Raw genomic sequence first — 17,371 nt, forward strand, 5'->3', positions numbered from 1 at the left:
AGTAGATACATACTAACACCAAGTGTGTCCTTGTTAAGAGAAGTCAATCTGGATAGGGGTTTACACCAGTATGGATTTTTCTTCTTCTTTCTGAGACAAGGTCTCTCACTCTGTTGCCCAAGTGGGAGTGGAGTGGCATGAACACAGCTCACTGCAGCCTTGTCCTTTAGGACTCAAGCAATCTTCCCACCTCAGCCTCTTGAGGAGCCGGGACCACAGGCGTGCACTACCATATCCAGCTAATTTTAACTCTTTTTGTAGAGGCAGGATCTCACCATGTTGTCCAGGCTACGCTATGGATTTATTTATTTTGAGACAGAGTTTCGCTTTTGTCACCCAGGCTGGAGTGCAATGGCATGATCTTGGCTTACTGTAACCTCCACCTGGGTTCACATGATTCTCCTGCCTCAGCCTCCCGAATAGCTGGGATTACAGGTGCCCACCACCATGTCCAGCTAATTTTTGCATTTTCAGTAGAGATGGGGTTCACCACATTGGCCAGGCTGGTCTCAAACTCCTGACCTCCGGTGATTCACCCACCTTGGCCTCCCAGTGATGGGATTACAGGTGTGAGCCAACGTGCCCAGCCATTTTTTTTTTTTTTTTTTTAACAGAGATGGAGTCTCACTGTTACCCAGGCTGGTCTCAAACTCCTGGGTTCAAGCAATCCTCCTTCCTTGTCCTCTCAAAGTGCTATGATTACAGGCATGAGCCACTGTGTTCAGCCTGCATGATGGAATTTTAATATTGACAAAGTGTCTTGGAACTAGTTACTTCCTTAGGATTTACCGCTGTAGAAAATATTTATGTTGTTTTGTTTTTCTCCTAACTCTGTATCTTCTAAGCAACCTTGGTTCTGCCATTACAGTACTTATCAGAAATGAGATTCCTGCTACTGGCAAGAGAGTACAGTGAGTCCCAACGTATTAGTTATGTTCTAAGCAAGAAAGCAAAAACTCAGCTGGACATGGTGGCAGGTGCCTGTTGTTCCAGCTGCTTGGGAGGTCAGGAGCTTAAGTACAGCCTGGGCAACAGAGTGAGACCCTGTCACTAAAAACTAAAATTAAAAAAGAGCAAAAAACTACTTCTAGTCAAAATTACACTTGAAAACCTCTTAAATTTAACTCATGGGTTGAGAATGCACATGCTGCTCTCAATATATCTAATCTAGGTTTTCCATGTACTGAAAGTGGGTAGTCAGGGACACCCTGAGCAGCCAGTTAGAAATCAGAATGCCTCGAGCTCTCTAGCAGCCCATTTTAGTGAAATAAAATGAAGTCTGATGACTGAACGACCCCTGGTTTTCAAAAAGTCTTCACTGTGACTCACAGTGAAAAGACATTTCTGCAATCCAGTCATGATGTGCACATGTAACTAAAACACATTTCCAAATCAACACTTACCCTTAATAGATGTGATGCACTCTGATACTATTAAATTGCTTTAAAATGCTGGTGTCACATAAAGCTACACAGGATAAAAATGCACAGATGTATGCCACATACACTAGAGTGCGGGTAAAACCGAGAGAATCGGAAGAAGGTGGGTGGACTATACCAATGACTTTTCTTGGCTGTGATGCTCTACTACAGTTACACAAGATGTTAGCATGGGAGGCGGGGGTGGGGGGCGGCTAGCGGGGTGGGACGGCGGGGAACCAAATGGAAGGTATACAGGATCTCTGTATTGTTTCTTCTAACCACATTTAATTCTACACTTATCTCAAAATCAAAAGTTTAGAAAATAAAAATGCTGGTTGTGACATAGGTTACATCCCAATTAATGGGTGCTAAGTCAGTATGAAAAACACTGCCCTAGATGGAAGGCAGAAACCATTAGTGTGACCCTCAGACCACTGCAGGTGCCCCTAAAATTCTCATGATTCCTTCCACCAAGCAAACTTTCTGAAGCAACTTCATCTCAGGGACCAGAGTCCTGCTGGGGGACAGCACGCTCGACTAGGCTCTGTACTGTGTTTACTTGACAGCTGCTCTCCCTGAGGGCAGTCTTTTTGGGCTGAATGTGAGGAGAAACTTTGGAGAGTTAGTCTGTGTCAGCTCCACATCAGAATACCCATCAATGTCCTGCAGGACCATACACTAAGGAACACATTTTGGGAAATTCCATACATTAGTCACAATAAAAGGACAAACCAGAAAACCCTTTAATTTGCCTGTCACTATCCTGGGAGCTTCTTGGCTATTCCAGAGCAGCCACAGAGTCTCAGGAACCAAGCTTTACAAGGAAGCATGTTTAAGTTTATATTACTAGTCTGCTGGGTGCCATGGCTCATGCCTAATAATATCAGCACTTTGGGAGGCTGAAGCAAGCAGACTGCCTGAATCCAGGAGTTTGAGACTAGCCTGGGCAACATGGCAAAACCTCATCTCCATTAAAAATACAAAACGTTAGCTAGGCATGGTGGTATGCTCCTGTAATCCTAGCTACTTGGGAGCTGAGGTGGGAGGATCACCTGAGCCCAGGAGGTAATGATAGCCTCTCTCTCAAAAAAAAAAAAAAAAAAAAGTTTGTAGCTCACTGACCAGCCATTCTTTCCTCTCCTCTAGGGGAGGTAGGACCCAAACCTGATGGGCTCCTGAAACTAGGGCTTCCCAGCTTAGGTTTGCAGGTTCAAGGGCAATACAGGTCTTTCCTTCTTCTTCCTCTTCTTCTCATTTTGGACTCGCAGTCCAGAAACCCAGCAAATTCTCATGTAAGATAGAAAGATTTTCTTTATTAATGACCCCAACCGTATTTCTTTAGATACAGGAGTTTTGAACTCAAATACTTAGGAAAAAACAAGTTAAGATTGCATTATCCTGCAACTCATTACCAGTAACATATTGCAAAGCGAAACAGCTTGGAAAAGAGGGTGGGAGGAAAGGGAAGTGAGGGAGGGAAGATAAAGAAAAGGAATTAAGTTGATCAAGTGGAATTCTTTTTTTTTTTTTTTTTTTTTTTTAATTCTTGGGAACTATGAAGTCCTTGCAAGCACAGCTCATTTCTGCAGATTATTTTCCAAACGTGTACAAAATGGAACCAGAACGGAGAATCCCTTAAGAACCTGAAGAGGTGCAACATTAAAAGCTACGATTATCCAGTAGCAAGTGTTCCAGCCTTCAGTTGCCAGCCGCTTCCTCCTCTTATTCCCAAGATTAGCGGGATGAAAACGTCTTCCCCCTTCAAAAGGAGAAGTGTGAAGTCAGTTTCTGGCTGCCCTTTCCTCCCACTCCACAGTCCTAGACTAGATGGGATCCCAAAGAGACACCAAACAAGAGGTAGAAAGGGCTAGATTTCCTAAGTAGAGGCACTGGAACCACAGGGCATGGGCTAAAATTCGGCTTTCATAAAATGATTTCACCAGCTCTTCCTTCCTATCGGATACTCTGGACACCCAGGAGTATCAGTGTTAAGTCTGTAAGGACATTCAAGTACCAAGTTAGATAGAAGAATCACCTGTCCACAATTTCGGGATGGCCTACATGTACCTGAATTTCCAACTGGGCTCATCTGTCTTCGTAGTACTACCTCATTTGTCAGCTCTTCCTACAGAGCTTCTACCTTTCAGGGCTCTCAGACAGCAGTTCCTTCATCTGTCACCATGAGGACAGGTGGTTCAAAGCAATCCTCAGAACTTCCATGGTTAAAGGCATTTCTGTTATGTGGTGACTCCTCCTCTGGCTTATAGAACACCTGCCTGGTTTGAGGCTCCTGAATTGTGGTGTCCTGTTCCAGCTAGTATTTCTCCAGACTGGCTAGCTGGTTCACAAGGACAGAGCCTATAACTGGTACCTAACAGTATCTGGGAAAATAGGTTGGAAGCTAGAGCTAAGAACTATGGGAAATCAGGGCAAAAATGAGGGCTCTCCATTTTCCCTGCCTTGGCTGTATTGATCATTCTAAAATGAAGCTACATCTTATTTACCCTTCGCTCCAAATGAAAAGCTCATGAGTGTTCAATTCTGGGCAGACCATCGAGGGTTCCCGGCATCTGCCCACAGCTGAGTCACTTAACTCCTACCCACCATTAGTAACATAATCTGGTTTTCAGGGTGGATGCAGTTGTTTGTCTCCTGCTTCTCCTGTCTAGGGCCCAACTCTGCCAAAAAGAAGTTGCAGCACAGAAGGCAAAGTTGCTCTTTCTAAGTTCCAGAGAGGAGGTTGATGAACTGTTTATCTTAAGGATTCATCCTTTGCCAGGTCTCTCATCAGGACAGGGAGCTATCCCTGCACCTACACAACTGCACTCACTGGGCAGGGACTCCCAAGACTGCCCGCTGGCTGTGGAATAGGGTGGCAGCTGCCTGATAGGCCTTCCTCCTGGATGCACAAGCAGCTACCAGCACCAAAGGTGATGCAGGCAGGACTAAGGCTATGACGACGCCCAGCCTTCCAGTCTGGTAATCACAGGCTGCCAGGTCAGGCTTTCTTTTCACGGTACCTGGCTGCTGGTTTACCTCTTGGCTTCTACGGAACAGCCTGTCTACTGGGCCCTGAAAGCAGCATGAAATTCGTTGCCTCACACTCCAGGTCACCAAACAGGTACCTGGTGAGAAAAGCACTCCTGTGTAGAGTAGGCAGGGAAAAGGGAAAATGGAGACACCAGGATAGAGACCAGGTTCTGGAGGAACAGCAAGAAAACATCCTCTCACCTGCCCACCCACCTCGTTCGTCGCTTTGCCCATTTAAGGATCTGCCTAAGAAGCTGCAGAAAAGAAACAATGCTGCCATTTCATTACATGGCATTTGGACACTCCTCTCTGAGCTGCTACAGAGACAGGCCTTTGCTATAAGTCAGGGGTGACTTAACCTGCTTTTTGAAAATGTCTGAAAACCTTCACCTACTGCTCAGGCCCTTGGGATCTCTTTGTCATCCTTTCAAATGGCAGCAGAAACTAACTTGGTAGAAGAGCCCTCAAATGCCAAGAGAGGGAGTGTAAAGCCCTAGGGACACCACACCCTCTAAAAGTTTGCCTCAAGAGTATTGAGTGCTGGGCCAGGTGCAGTGGCTCATGTCTGTTATCCCAACACTTTGGGAGGCTGAGGTGGGAGGATCACCTGGGCCCAGGAGTTCGAGACTAGCCTGGACAACATGATGAAATTCCGTCTACAAAATTCAAAAATTAGACAGCTATGATGGTGCATACGTGTGGTCTCAGCTACTTGGGGGGCTGAGGTGAAAGGATTATTTGCACCCCGATGTTTCACCACTGCACTGCAGCCTGCGGATCAGAGTGAGACTCTGTGTTAAAAAAAAAAAAAAAGAATACTGGGCTGGCCATGTTGGCTCACGCCTGTAATCCCAACACTTGGGGAGGCCAAGGTCAGTGGATCATGAGGTCAAGAGTTTGAGACCAGCTTGGCCAAAATGGTTAAACTCCATCTCTACTAAAAATACAAAAAAGTTAGCTGGGCGTAGTGGCAAGTGCCTGTAGTCCCAGCTACTTGGGAAGCTGAGGCAAGAGAATCGCCTGAACCCAGGAGGCAGAGGCTGCAGTGAGCTAAAATCATGCCACTGCACTCCAGCCAGTGTACCAAGAGCAAAACTCCGTCTCAAAAAACTACTGGGCTGTTGGCAAATACACTGGTTGTGAGGGAGGCTTATGACCTCAAGACTTTTAGTTCAACTGGTATAAAGGACAGCAGATGGGCAGGGCGCGGTGGCTCATGCCTATAATCCCAGCACTTTGGGAGGCCAAGGCAGGTGGATTGCCTGAGCTCAGGAGTTCAAGACCAGCCTGGGCAACATGGTGAAACCATCTCTACTAAAATACAAAATATTAGCTGGGCGTGGCTGTGTATACCTGTAATCCCAGCTACTTGAGAGGCTGAGGCAGGAGAACTGCTTGAACCCAGAGACAGAGGTTGCAGTGAGCTGAGATAGCACCACTGTACTCCAGCCTGGGCGACACAGCGCTTAGTGGGGTGGTTTCAGCCCTATTTACCCAATTAAAGGTCCCTAAGCAACTTATTCCATTTCTCCAGAAAGACCACAAGAAGGACAAGACTGACCTCAGAACTCAGGCCCAAAAAGAAGTTTCTTGGTAAACTTTATTTCCTAGCTGCCATTCTCATAGCTCACAAAAATGTGAGAAAACCAGGAAACCCACCCTGGCCCATATGGCAGCGAAAACCTAGAATCCCACTTTTGGTCTATCTGCTTAGCCCTGCTGACCTCACATGTAGCCAGTGCCCGGATACGTGGAGGACCAGGCCACCAGCGTCCACTGCTTCCTTCTCGGTGACTCAGGAGAGGAAGACGGTCCTGCTGGTGTGCTGGCTAACTTACGTGATTGTTTTCATTTCTTTTTTCTCGGCATCTGGGCGTGCACGGTTCAGCACCTTGAGGAAGTCAGATGTTTTTGCCCGCATACGTGTGTGAATATAGGCCTGGGAACAAACACAAAAGAAGGAACTGAAGTGCAGTCACGGTCTAGAAAGACAGCTTTGCTTTCATTAGGAGAGGTCATCGGGGCATCTGGGAGCAGACACCTTGGGAATATTCCCCTGCAGGGAAGCAGGAAGGTGAGCAATTCTGGAAACATATTCATCTCTGCTATGGGGAGGGGAGGAGGACAGTGGCTTGACGAAGAAAGGCCATGATTTCTTGAAGCCTCTAGAACTATCTACCTAAGAGTCAATATTCACAGCCTAGACTAACGGAATGACTTTTTGTTATGAGTTCTGGTGGAGGGAAAGACCCAGAGCACAGATGCTGCCTGCCCTCACCTTAGAGCACTTGATGTGGTAGTGCAGGTAGTCCCGGAACGTGTGGATCAGGTTGATGGTGTTGTCTCGAGCACTGGCATTGGTGTGGCGAGGGAACAGCACTGAAAGTGGAGAACACAAGGCTTCAGAACACGAATGCCAAAGGGTGGGGAAGAACAACAGTCTAGTGAACTTCGCTCTCTCTGAAGTACACTCCACTCATGTCAGTATTACCAGGCTGTGTCAGGGTTGTTTTTTTTGAGACATGGAAGGATACACAGCATGACCAGGAGAGGTGTCAATGAGTGTGAACAGAGGAGCCCATGGAAAAACAGGGCTTGACCCTGAGCCTCCATTCTAGGTCTGGATTCTGCAGCTATGAATTTTGAAATCCATTCCTGGTCTCCCGCATGTGTCCTAGCTCCTGCCTCTGCAGTTGGGCACACTCCAGAATCACACTAACTGGCTGTAACAGTTTACCTTAAGGAAGCAGGATTAGGAAATGAAGCTGCCCGTCTTAGGTCCTTGGTGCTGAAATAGAGTAAACTTCACAGAAAATAAGATGCCAGAGAATTTCCCATACTCTCACTGTGAAAACCAGCACCTGAAACCCTCTTGATAGGCCAGGTAGGAAGAGCTGCTCTGACTGGGCCTGAATGAAGTCCACCCTGTGGCACCAGCCACCTAAAGACCTGTGTGAGGCTGGACTCGGTGGCTCATGCCTGTAATCCCAGCACTTTGGGAGGCTGAGGTGGGCAAATCATCTGAGGTCAGGAGTTCAAGACCAGCCTGGGGAACATGGTGAAACCCTATATCTACTAAAAATAAAAAAATTAGCCAGGGATGATGGTGTCTCCCCATAATCCCAGCTACTCAGGAGGCTGAGGCAAGAGAATTGCCTGAATCCAGGAGGCAGAGGTTGCAGTGAGTTGAGATCGCATCACTGCACTTCAGTCTGGGTGACAGTGCAAGACTCCGTCTCACAAAAGAAAAAAAAAAAGACCTGTGTGGTCATCACTCAGTCCTTTGCACTGGAGCAGACCAGCATGCCCTCCCTGCCCTGATTTTCTGGAATCTTCTTTATCTGCTGAACTTCCCCTACTCACTATCTGCAAAACCCTGAGTTCTCTGATGTTTTTGTTGAAATGAAAAGGAATGCCTCCTAAGGATGTATGGAATTTCTGTGTAAATTTGCCCTGACCTGAAAATGAATACCACAATAGAAGATAACTGTATTTCAAAGAATCTAAGGTGCTTATGACTGTAAGTCTGCCTTAATTTTATGTACAAGAGAAAAATGCAGCCAATCAAACTGTGACATGCCATGAGTGGTAAAATGTACCCCAGATTCAAAGATAAAATCTTGAAAAAAAAAAATTTATAGCTGGCTGGGCACGGTGGCACATGCCTGTAATCCCAGCACTTTGGGAGGTTGAGGTGGTTAAGATCAGCCTGGCCAACATGGCAAAACCCTGTTTCTACTAAAAATACAAAAATCAGCCCAGTGTGGTGGCATGTGCCTGTAGTCCCAGCTACTCGGGAAGCTGAGGCACGAGAATTATTTGAGCCTGGGAAGTGGAGGTTTCAGTGAGCCAAGATCACACCACTGCACTCCAGCCTGGGTGACAGAGAGAAAGAAAAAAGTGTACAGTTCAGATTTAATGAAATTTGGTAGAACAACACATTCGGTTTATTCTTAAAGATAAACAGGTTCACCTTTACCAGTAAGGTGAATTAAATTACATTTCACAAAAGGAGGCATTCCAGTGGCATCAGGTGCAGTATGAATGAACTGTTAACTCCAAACTGTAAGCTATCATAATCAGCTAGTGCATGAGGCTGGAGCAACTGAAGAAGACTTGAATTTCTGCCATGAAAAAGTGGAGTCCGTGCATCATGGCTGGAGCCTGGGCTTAATAAGCAAAAAACCAAGAAGTGCCAAATGACAGAGAGCTTCCATCTGGCTGCTTAGGTGGTTCTCTTCTTAACTCCTTTTTGTGGTGAGACAGGGTCTTGCTCTGTCACCCAGGCTGGAGTGTAGTGGCGCAATCACAGCTCATTGCAGCCTCGACCTCCTGGGTTCAAATGATCTTCCCACCTCAGCCTCCAAGTAGCTGTGACTTACAGGCATGCAACACCATGCCTAGCTATCTTTTTTTTTTTTGAGACAGTCTCCCTTTGTTGCCTAGGATGGAGTGCAGCAGGATGATCTCGGCTCACTGCAACCTCTGCCTCCCGGATATTCAAGCAATTCTCACGCCTCAGCTGGCCGAGAAGCTGGGACTACAGGCACATGCCATCATGTCCAACTAATTTTTGTATTTTTTTTTTTTTTTTTTTTTTGAGACGGAGTTTCGCTCTTGATACCCAGGCTGGAGTGCAATGGCGCGATCTCGGCTCACCGCAACCTCCGCCTCCTGGGTTCAGGCAATTCTCCTGCCTCAGCCTCCTGAGTAGCTGGGATTACAGGCACACACCACCATGCCCAGCTAATTTTTTGTATTAGTAGAGACGGGGTTTCACCATGTTGACCAGGATGGTCTCGATCTCTTGACCTCGTGATCCACCCGCCTCGGCCTCCCAAAGTGCTGGGATTACAGGCTTGAGCCACCGCGCCCGGCTAATTTTTGTATTTTTAGTAGAGATGTGGTTTCACCATGTTAGCCAGGTTGGTCTCAAACTCCTGACCTCAAGTGATCTGCCCGCCTTGGCCTCCCAAAGTGCTGGGATTACAGGTAGAGGTGAGGTTGTGCCATGTTGTCCAGGCTGGTCCCAAACTCCTGGACTCAAGCAATCCACCAGCCTCAGTCTCCCAAAGCACTGGGGTTATAGGCGTGAGCCACTGTGCCCGGCCTATCCTTAACTCTTTTTTTTCCTTTTTGAAACAAGGTCTCACTCTGTCACCCAGGTTGGACTGCAATGGTGTGATCTTGGTTCACTGCAACCTCTGCCACCTGGGTCAAGGGATTCTCCTGACTCAGCCTCCTAAGGAGCTGGGAATACAGCTGCATGCCACCACCACGCCCAGCTAATTTTTTTTTGTATTTTTTGGCAGAAATGGAGTTTCTCTACGTTGGCCAGGCTGGTCTTGAACTCCTCACCTCAAGCCCCACAGTGTTAGGGTTACAGGCGTGAGCCACCACACCCAGCCTCCTTAACTCTTGATATCAGAATTCAGTCTTATTTTTCTTCAAGATTTAAGAAAAATGGGGAAAATATAAAAAGGAAATGATTACTGTACAAAAATAGCACATGGCCTGCTCTGTAATTAATACCCTGTGGCATCCCTCCTTTAGTCACAGCAATGGCAACAGGAACAACTTGGTATGCCTGCTTCTGCCTACCTTAAAATGTTAACCAAGGTTCTGTGCAGATTCAGGCATTCTGCAGTGTGAACTCATTAAAGCAGCATGAAAGCAGCAAGTGCACCCTGCTCACCAAAGGTGATGTAGCCAATGTTGTCACCCACAGCGGCGTCCGTGTCTTTCAGCTCCAGAGGAGGTTCCCTGTGGCTAAAGAGGACCTGTGGGGCTGTGTGGCTGGCTCTGCGTCCTTCTTTGAACTCCTGCCAAGACAAAGCAAAAGCAATCAGAAGAGAAATGGGTGTAAGATGAGTGGTAATTCATGCTATGGGGTTTGTTCTATGTGGTGTGACCTTTGAAGCCCTCCAGACCAGCAGGTGGTTAAAAATAAACTACACTAAACCTGAAATATTACAAGTGCTAGCTGCTACCACTGCACTTCAGATTCAAAAGGGAGAAACTGCAAAGTACTTAACAACTAAGATCTTCAAAATGGGATGAAAAGTACTGATAATCCTTTTGCCTTGGACCAACATAGGTGATAAACTACCGTGCTTTCTCTGGGCCTCTACATAAGTCTTTTTTCACTGAGGTTATCTTAGATCCTGTTGCTGTTTAGAATTCATCAATAAAATCTTTAGAGCAAACTTAAGCTCTTCTTGGGGACAGAAGACAATGGAATGAAAGAAGCTAAGTTGTCTTGGTGCTCATAAAGAAAGCCCTTCCTTCTATGTTCCAATCTCCAAACCTCAGGGTCTACAGTCCATGCATTCCTATGTAAATAGACAAGTAATACAAGGCTTCCCTCTCTCAGCCAGATCTGTAAGAACAGAAGCAGATTTTCTAGCAATGCCAGTAAAACTGGATGATCTAAATTCATCAAGTGGGCTTTCCAAGATGATAGATAGCAGGAGGATGCAGCCAAGGACTCTCCAAAGTCTCCTGGTTTTAGGAGTTCTGAAGGCATGGTTACACAGCCATGTGGCCCGCAGTGCTCTTCCACTGCTGCTCAAATATCACTTCCTAATGGCATCTCCAACCAACCCAGGCAGGTGCTGCTCTCTTGCTGGAGCTGCCATGTCTTCTCTACAAACCTCTACTATGACATTTTACTATTCATTAATGTATCTGGCCCCTCTACCAGGTTGTGAGTTCAAGTCAAAGATCTTGCTTAATTTATCTTTGTAATTTATTCCTCTGTCCTTCAAAGAGGCTATACAACACATGGCTTGCTGAGAGAAAGCAATTGCTTCTACCCGAGCTGACTGAGTATCATCACACTGTACAGGAATGAGCCAAGGCCTCACCAATTAGTGGCAAAGGAAAGATGATGACTGAAGAGTCCCAATGCCCAGCCTGGGACCTCATCTAGTTTACATACTGCCCCTCATGCTAATGTTACTAAGCCTCCAGTAGGAAAAGAAATGACGGATCTGGGTTAGATTAGCCCCGTTTTGAACACATTTTGTTCCCCAAAGGAAAAGTATTTGCAAAGGAAGGGAAGGAGTCAAGATTATCTCGAATGAAATTTCTAGAGCAAAGCTTCTAAAACTGCCCTTCTCTAGAAAACATCTTTTATTCTACAAAGGGGTTATGAAGCTTTTTTATTTCTGCAGGTTTTACTTGTTAGGGGATTAAAAAGAACAGATATATAACCGTCTGCATCTTCTTGTGTTTATTAAGTGTCTCTAAGGCTCCAATTCATAGGTACACAAGGTATTCACAGCGAAATGGGGTATTTATAAACCAGTGGTGACTTATTAGCACTCGTCAGTTTTGTATATGGAAAATAATGTATTTAAGACTCAGTCAACAGTATGTTTCTGGCTTGGGCCTATTCTTTCTTTTTTGAGACAGGGTCTTATTCTAGCACCCAGGCTGGTGCAATCTTGGCTCACTGCAACCTCTACCTCCTGGGTTCAAGCAACTTTCATGCCTCAGCCTTCCGAGCAGCTGAGATTACAGGCACGTGCCACCATCTCCAGCTAATTTTTGGCCTTTTTAGTAGAAACAGGGTTTCACTATGTTGGCCAGGCTGATCTCAAACTGGCTTTAAGTTATCTGCCTGCCTAGGCCTCCCAAAGTGCTGGGATTATAGGCATGAGCCTCTGTGGCTGGCTGGGCCTATTCTTTAGATTATCTGATGTCTTTGCTTCTCCTTGGTTCTCTCCCCTAAATAAAACTTAAATAAACAAACAAACATACCTAAACAGCCATCCATCTTCATTAGCATCTTTGTTATATGTAAACCAGTAATACTGTCTTTTTACTCTCCTTCTGGTTAGGATGTCTTTTGAGCATCAGACTATTTCTCTCTTCCAAAGTACTATTTTCATAGGAAGTTCAGAATAAATCCAAATATATACAAGAATTTAGTATAAGATAAAGGTAGCATCTTAAATCAGGGATGTAAACATGGAAATAATTGCTACTGGGACCACTGGGCAGTCATTTAGAAAAAAAGATAGATAATTCTTTCATACCATATACCAAGAGGAGCTCTCAACAAATAAGAAAAAATTGTATATAAAATATGTAGCTGTAAAATACTCAGAAAACATAGGAAATTTCTTTATAACCTTGGAGCAGGGAATGACTTTCTAACTGTAACTCAAAATCTAGAAGCCGTAAAAGGCAAGACTGATTAATTTGATTACGTAAAAACAAACTTCAACATGGGGGAAAAAACCCCACAAAACACAGTTCAATGACAAAGCAGAGAAAATATTTCAACTCTTAATCACAGATGAAAGGCTACACTCCCTAGGATGTGAAGAAACTGAAAAGATCGATGACCCCACAGAATAATGGGTAAATGACACAGAGACACTTCCTAAGCAAATCAAATGGTCTATAACATAAGAAAAGATGTTCTGACTTCATGAGAGGACAGAGATACCACTTTTCACCTATCAGATCAGGAGAAATCTAAGTTTACAACACACTCTGGGAAAACAGGCACTCCTATCCATCGCTAGTGGATGATAAAATGGTACTACCCTGATGGAGAAGAGTTTGGCAATATCTACCAAAATTACTAAGACTTGGTTCAGGAAAATTTCCTACAGACATAACCACATATGTAAACAGGCAGAAAGAGCCCTCAAAATAACATCTTTACAACTGCCTAAGAGGCACATGCTTGTGTCTTTGTCCCTGAACAGATAGAAACCAGTGGTTTCCACTTAACTTTTCCCAGTTATTTATTACTAACTTGAATTTAAGATCTTACAATATGAAAAGAATTCTAGGCCGGGCACGGTGGCTCACGCCTGTAATCCCAGCACTTTGGGAGGCCGAGGTGGGTGGATCATAAGGTCAAGAGATCGAGACCATCCTGGTCAACATGGTGAAACCCCGTCTCTACTAAAAATACAAAAAATTAGCTGGGCATGGTGGCGTGTGCCTGTAATCCCAGCTACTCAGGAGGCTGAGGCAGGAGAATTGCCTGAACCCAGGAGGCAGAGGTTGCGGTGAGCCGAGATCGCGCCATTGCACTCCAGCCTGGGTAACAAGAGCAAAACTCCTTCTCAAAAAAAAAAAAAAAAGAAAAGAATTCTAGTTCACCATAAGCTAATCTCCAAAAGCATAACTACTGGTCCTATTGTTTTTCATGGAATAAGAGTTGAAATGATGGCTTCTATCAGACATTCTCTAGTACTCAGCTGGTATGTCCACACCACTAGCAGTAAGACATCCATGAGAGTAGAGGAATAAAGTCTCTGTCTTTTTCTGAAAGGCAGAAAGCATCCCGCGGAGCCTGCTTGCCAAACGACAAAAGCAAGACTTGAATTCTGACCAGGCTGGATGTGCATGATGGAAGGGAAAGCCCACAAAGGCCGGCAACAAGTAGACTAATGACCACGAGGAACTTCAGTGTTTGCAGGGTACAACTTTCTGTGCCAGGTGTCCACTATTCTTTTTCCGAGACATTTACAATTCCAGGCCTAGGAAAAAGTTCTATTTATTTTTTGGGAAAACCCAGCAGAAGTCCAGTTTTCGATGGTCATTTCCAACCAACTACCTCAGCCTCTGAATTTGGAAAGGGTGGCAGGGCAGATGACTTCCTGAGTCTAGCACTGCACCAGGCCAGTTACTATCTAGAGATCCTGTTAGTGCCAAAATGCAAGAGGCTTTGTCTTCCCTTTTAGATAAGTGCCCTACCACAGGTACCCTGAAGGAGGCATTTAAATTCATATGCCAAAAAAGAATACACAAAATTCTCCTAAGGAACAAATCTCTGGTACACTCTCCAAAGATCTGTTTAAAGTATAAAAATAAGTTGTTTCCTGGAATAAAATGGAACAAGATTGGTAAAAAACCAGCCAAATCTAAATATATACTTCAGAGCTTTTAAAGTTAGTTTATTACTCTGGATTTAGCCCAATTTCTGAGCTACTGATTTTAATTCCCCTGTCAATTTTGCATAAAAACACATGCAATGCCTATCTAGAGGCTTACTTTTAGGACCCACGAGATATGTGTATATTTATACATTCTTTCATCAAGTTCAGCACTAGCAAATGCTGAAGTGTCAATATTCCTATTTTTCTGTATAGGGACTCCCAAACTAGAGGTTCTGATTAATTAGTCAAAACACAAAAGCCACTAGGGATGGATCAAATTGAGGATATCACTTTTGAAGATTTCCCTAGCCACTTAGAAGGCTATGCAAAGTATCCTCACTGTTAAGCACAGCTGTCTTTCAATTATATTTGGCAAAAGAGAGTCTACTTCAGAATTTAAAAATCTTTACCAACCTGCCAAGGAACAGAATGAAGGCACTAATGTTTGTTTATTTATTTATTTGTTTATTTTATATAAGATGGGGTTTCATCATGATGGCCAGGCTGGTCTTGAACTCCTGACCTCAGGTGATCCACCCACCTTGGCCTCCCAAAGTGTTAGGATTACAGGCGTGAGCCACCGTGCTGGCGGCACTAATGTTTTTTAAAAAATTTTACCACTGTACTAGATCCAGAATGCTGAGCCATCTCAGAAGAAATCAGCCTGAATGTCACCTGACCAATGAACTCATACCATCCTCGAGCCAGGAACTAACTGTACACATGACCTGAATGCAACTACACCACAAATCCAGTTGCTAAATGCCCTGCTAACTCTCATGACTCTTCTTAAGATGAGCTTCTTGTGAGGGAAGTACTCTACGGTGACCCATCCAAATTCAGGGCCAGCCTGTCAGTTCAACAACTCTGCCTGTTAATGGGTTATCTACTACCAAAGAATTCACTATAGAGTCCATTCTAAATCAAGAGCAGACCTTACTAGAAATCTGAAGAATCACGAGAGGTTAGGTCAAAGACCCAACAGTAGGAAGGATACATAATATTCATAGTTAGTACGTTTAATTCTCAGTTGACCCTTTAGTTCTGTCCTGTAAAACTGGAACCACTGAAAAAAAAATATCAGGCTGGGCGTGGTAGCTCATGCCTGTAATCCCAGCACTTTGGGAGGCTGAGGTGGGCGGATCATGAGGTCAGGAGATAGAGACCAGCCTGGCCAACATGGTGAAACCCTGTCTCTACTAAAAATAACAAAAATGAGCTGGGCGTGGTGGCACGCACCTGCAGTCCCAGCTACTCGGGAAGCTGAGGCAGGAGAATCACCTGAACCTGGGAGTAGGAGGCTGCAGTGAGCCAAGATCATGCCACTGCACTCCAGCCTGGTGACAGATTGAGACTCCATCTCAAAAAACAACAACGCCGGGGTGTGGTAGCTCACGCCTGTAATCCCAGCACTTTAGGAGGCTGAGGAGGGCAGATCTCGAGGTCAGGAGTTTGAGACCAGCCTGGCCAACATGACGAAACCCCGTCTCTACTAAAATTACAAAAATTAGCCTGGTGTGGTGGGTATAATCCCAGCTACTCGGGAGGCTGAGGCAGAAGAATCGCTTGAACCCAGGAGGTGGAGGCTGTAGTGAGCCAAGATTGTACCATCGCACTCCAGCCTGGGCGACAAGAGCAAGCCTCCATCTCAAAAAAAAAAAACCAAAAAACCAAAAAACCCCCCAAAACACAAATAAAAAACCAACAACAACAGCAAAACCAAAACCAAACAACATTCACTGAGTTTTGCGGGAGTTGTCTACTAAATTTTCAACAAATTCTAACATTAACAGAGCTGCTAGATCTCTTTTTATTTTTTATGCTTATGGTATGTTTTGTTGCAAAGTTATAAGTCACCATGCATGGTTTTCCCCCAAGATGTCTGCTCCATACCTGCATGAACACCTTTCCAATGACCACATCGTCGTCATCCTTAAACACTGTGCTGAAGACTACTGTGACTCTGTCCTTTTTAGACTCAACATACCTGAGGGGAACAAAACCCAGGAGGATAAGTACAGAATCAGAACGGGGTTTTGTCAATAACTTGATCTACAAGTGCATCAGAAGGCTAAAGTCATAAATCTCTTGAATCATAATATAAAGGTGTGCTAAATGAGATGATATTTATGGTCAACAAAGTCAGTGTAAAACATGAATGCCCTGCCCTAAGAGAGGCAGGAGATGGAAATTAACAGAAGTAGATTTTATTGCCTTGTAAATATAACATGGAACCTATGGTCGCCCTGCCTGCTGATTATCCAGGCTATACTCTTAAAGAGGACTCAGAACAGTGGTGCCTTAAAGGAAAGCACTGGATTCTCTTTCCACCATCTGTCAGCTCTCAGTATCTGGAGTATGAGGAGTGGCTGATTTTTGCCCTATCATCTACGTCCTGGCTTAAGATATTTTATGATAAAAACACTTTCATGCAATACAAGCCATATTTCTTTCAGTAGGTGCCATGGTGGCGTAATGGCCATACCCAGGCTTTAGGACCAAATTCTATACTCACATGGTCTCATCATCCCTATAATGGATAACTGCCCTGTTCTCTCCTTCCTTGCCCTCTTCTTGGAATTGGAAGTATTTTTCAAAGACAGAGGCAAAACAATTTCGCTTCAACATGCCAGCTTGATGTACAAGGGAATCCTTGGACGCAGGCAGATTTTCAAGGTCATATAGCAAAGAGACATTGTATCCTGGAGGGAGGAAACAAACCAACCAACCAGCAGTTATATTAAAAAAAAAAAAAAGCAGCATACTATCTCAACCAAGTAAACAGAGACTAGAGGCAATTAAACAATTTCTTTTTCTAGGTTCTACTGACATTTTAACTTTGTCTCAGTGTCTGTACTTTTAATCCAGGTGGTCCATTTCCATCTACCTCATAGGGCAAAATGAGGTGAAATAAAATCTTAATTTTTATAAGATTCTTGTAAATATATATAATTAACAAGTTTTTTTTTTTTTTTTTGAGATGGAGACTTGCTCTGTCACCCAGACTGGAGTGCA

At 44.5% G+C, this 17,371-nt stretch overlaps 1 protein-coding gene across 1 annotated transcript in view; it reads right to left on the reverse strand.

Moving 5' to 3' along the window:
• Positions 1-2,714: 2,714 nt before the first annotated feature.
• ARPC2 (actin related protein 2/3 complex subunit 2) overlaps positions 2,715-17,371 on the reverse strand; it is a 36,720-nt gene continuing 22,063 nt past the window's right edge. The window contains exons 6-11 of the mRNA XM_021666828.2: positions 16,872-17,058; positions 16,250-16,343; positions 10,147-10,273; positions 6,730-6,830; positions 6,290-6,390; positions 2,715-3,180 (exon numbers count right to left, since the gene is read on the reverse strand). Of these exons, the coding sequence (XP_021522503.2) occupies positions 3,156-3,180; positions 6,290-6,390; positions 6,730-6,830; positions 10,147-10,273; positions 16,250-16,343; positions 16,872-17,058 (635 nt within the window). The 3' untranslated portion in view covers positions 2,715-3,155. The remainder of the gene's footprint in view (positions 3,181-6,289; positions 6,391-6,729; positions 6,831-10,146; positions 10,274-16,249; positions 16,344-16,871; positions 17,059-17,371) is intronic.

Source organism: Aotus nancymaae, unplaced genomic scaffold (assembly GCF_030222135.1).
Source record: "Aotus nancymaae isolate 86718 unplaced genomic scaffold, 86718_ANA_hifiasm-v0.15.2.pri h1tg000008l, whole genome shotgun sequence".
In the NCBI taxonomy this organism is placed as follows: Eukaryota; Metazoa; Chordata; class Mammalia; order Primates; family Aotidae; genus Aotus; species Aotus nancymaae.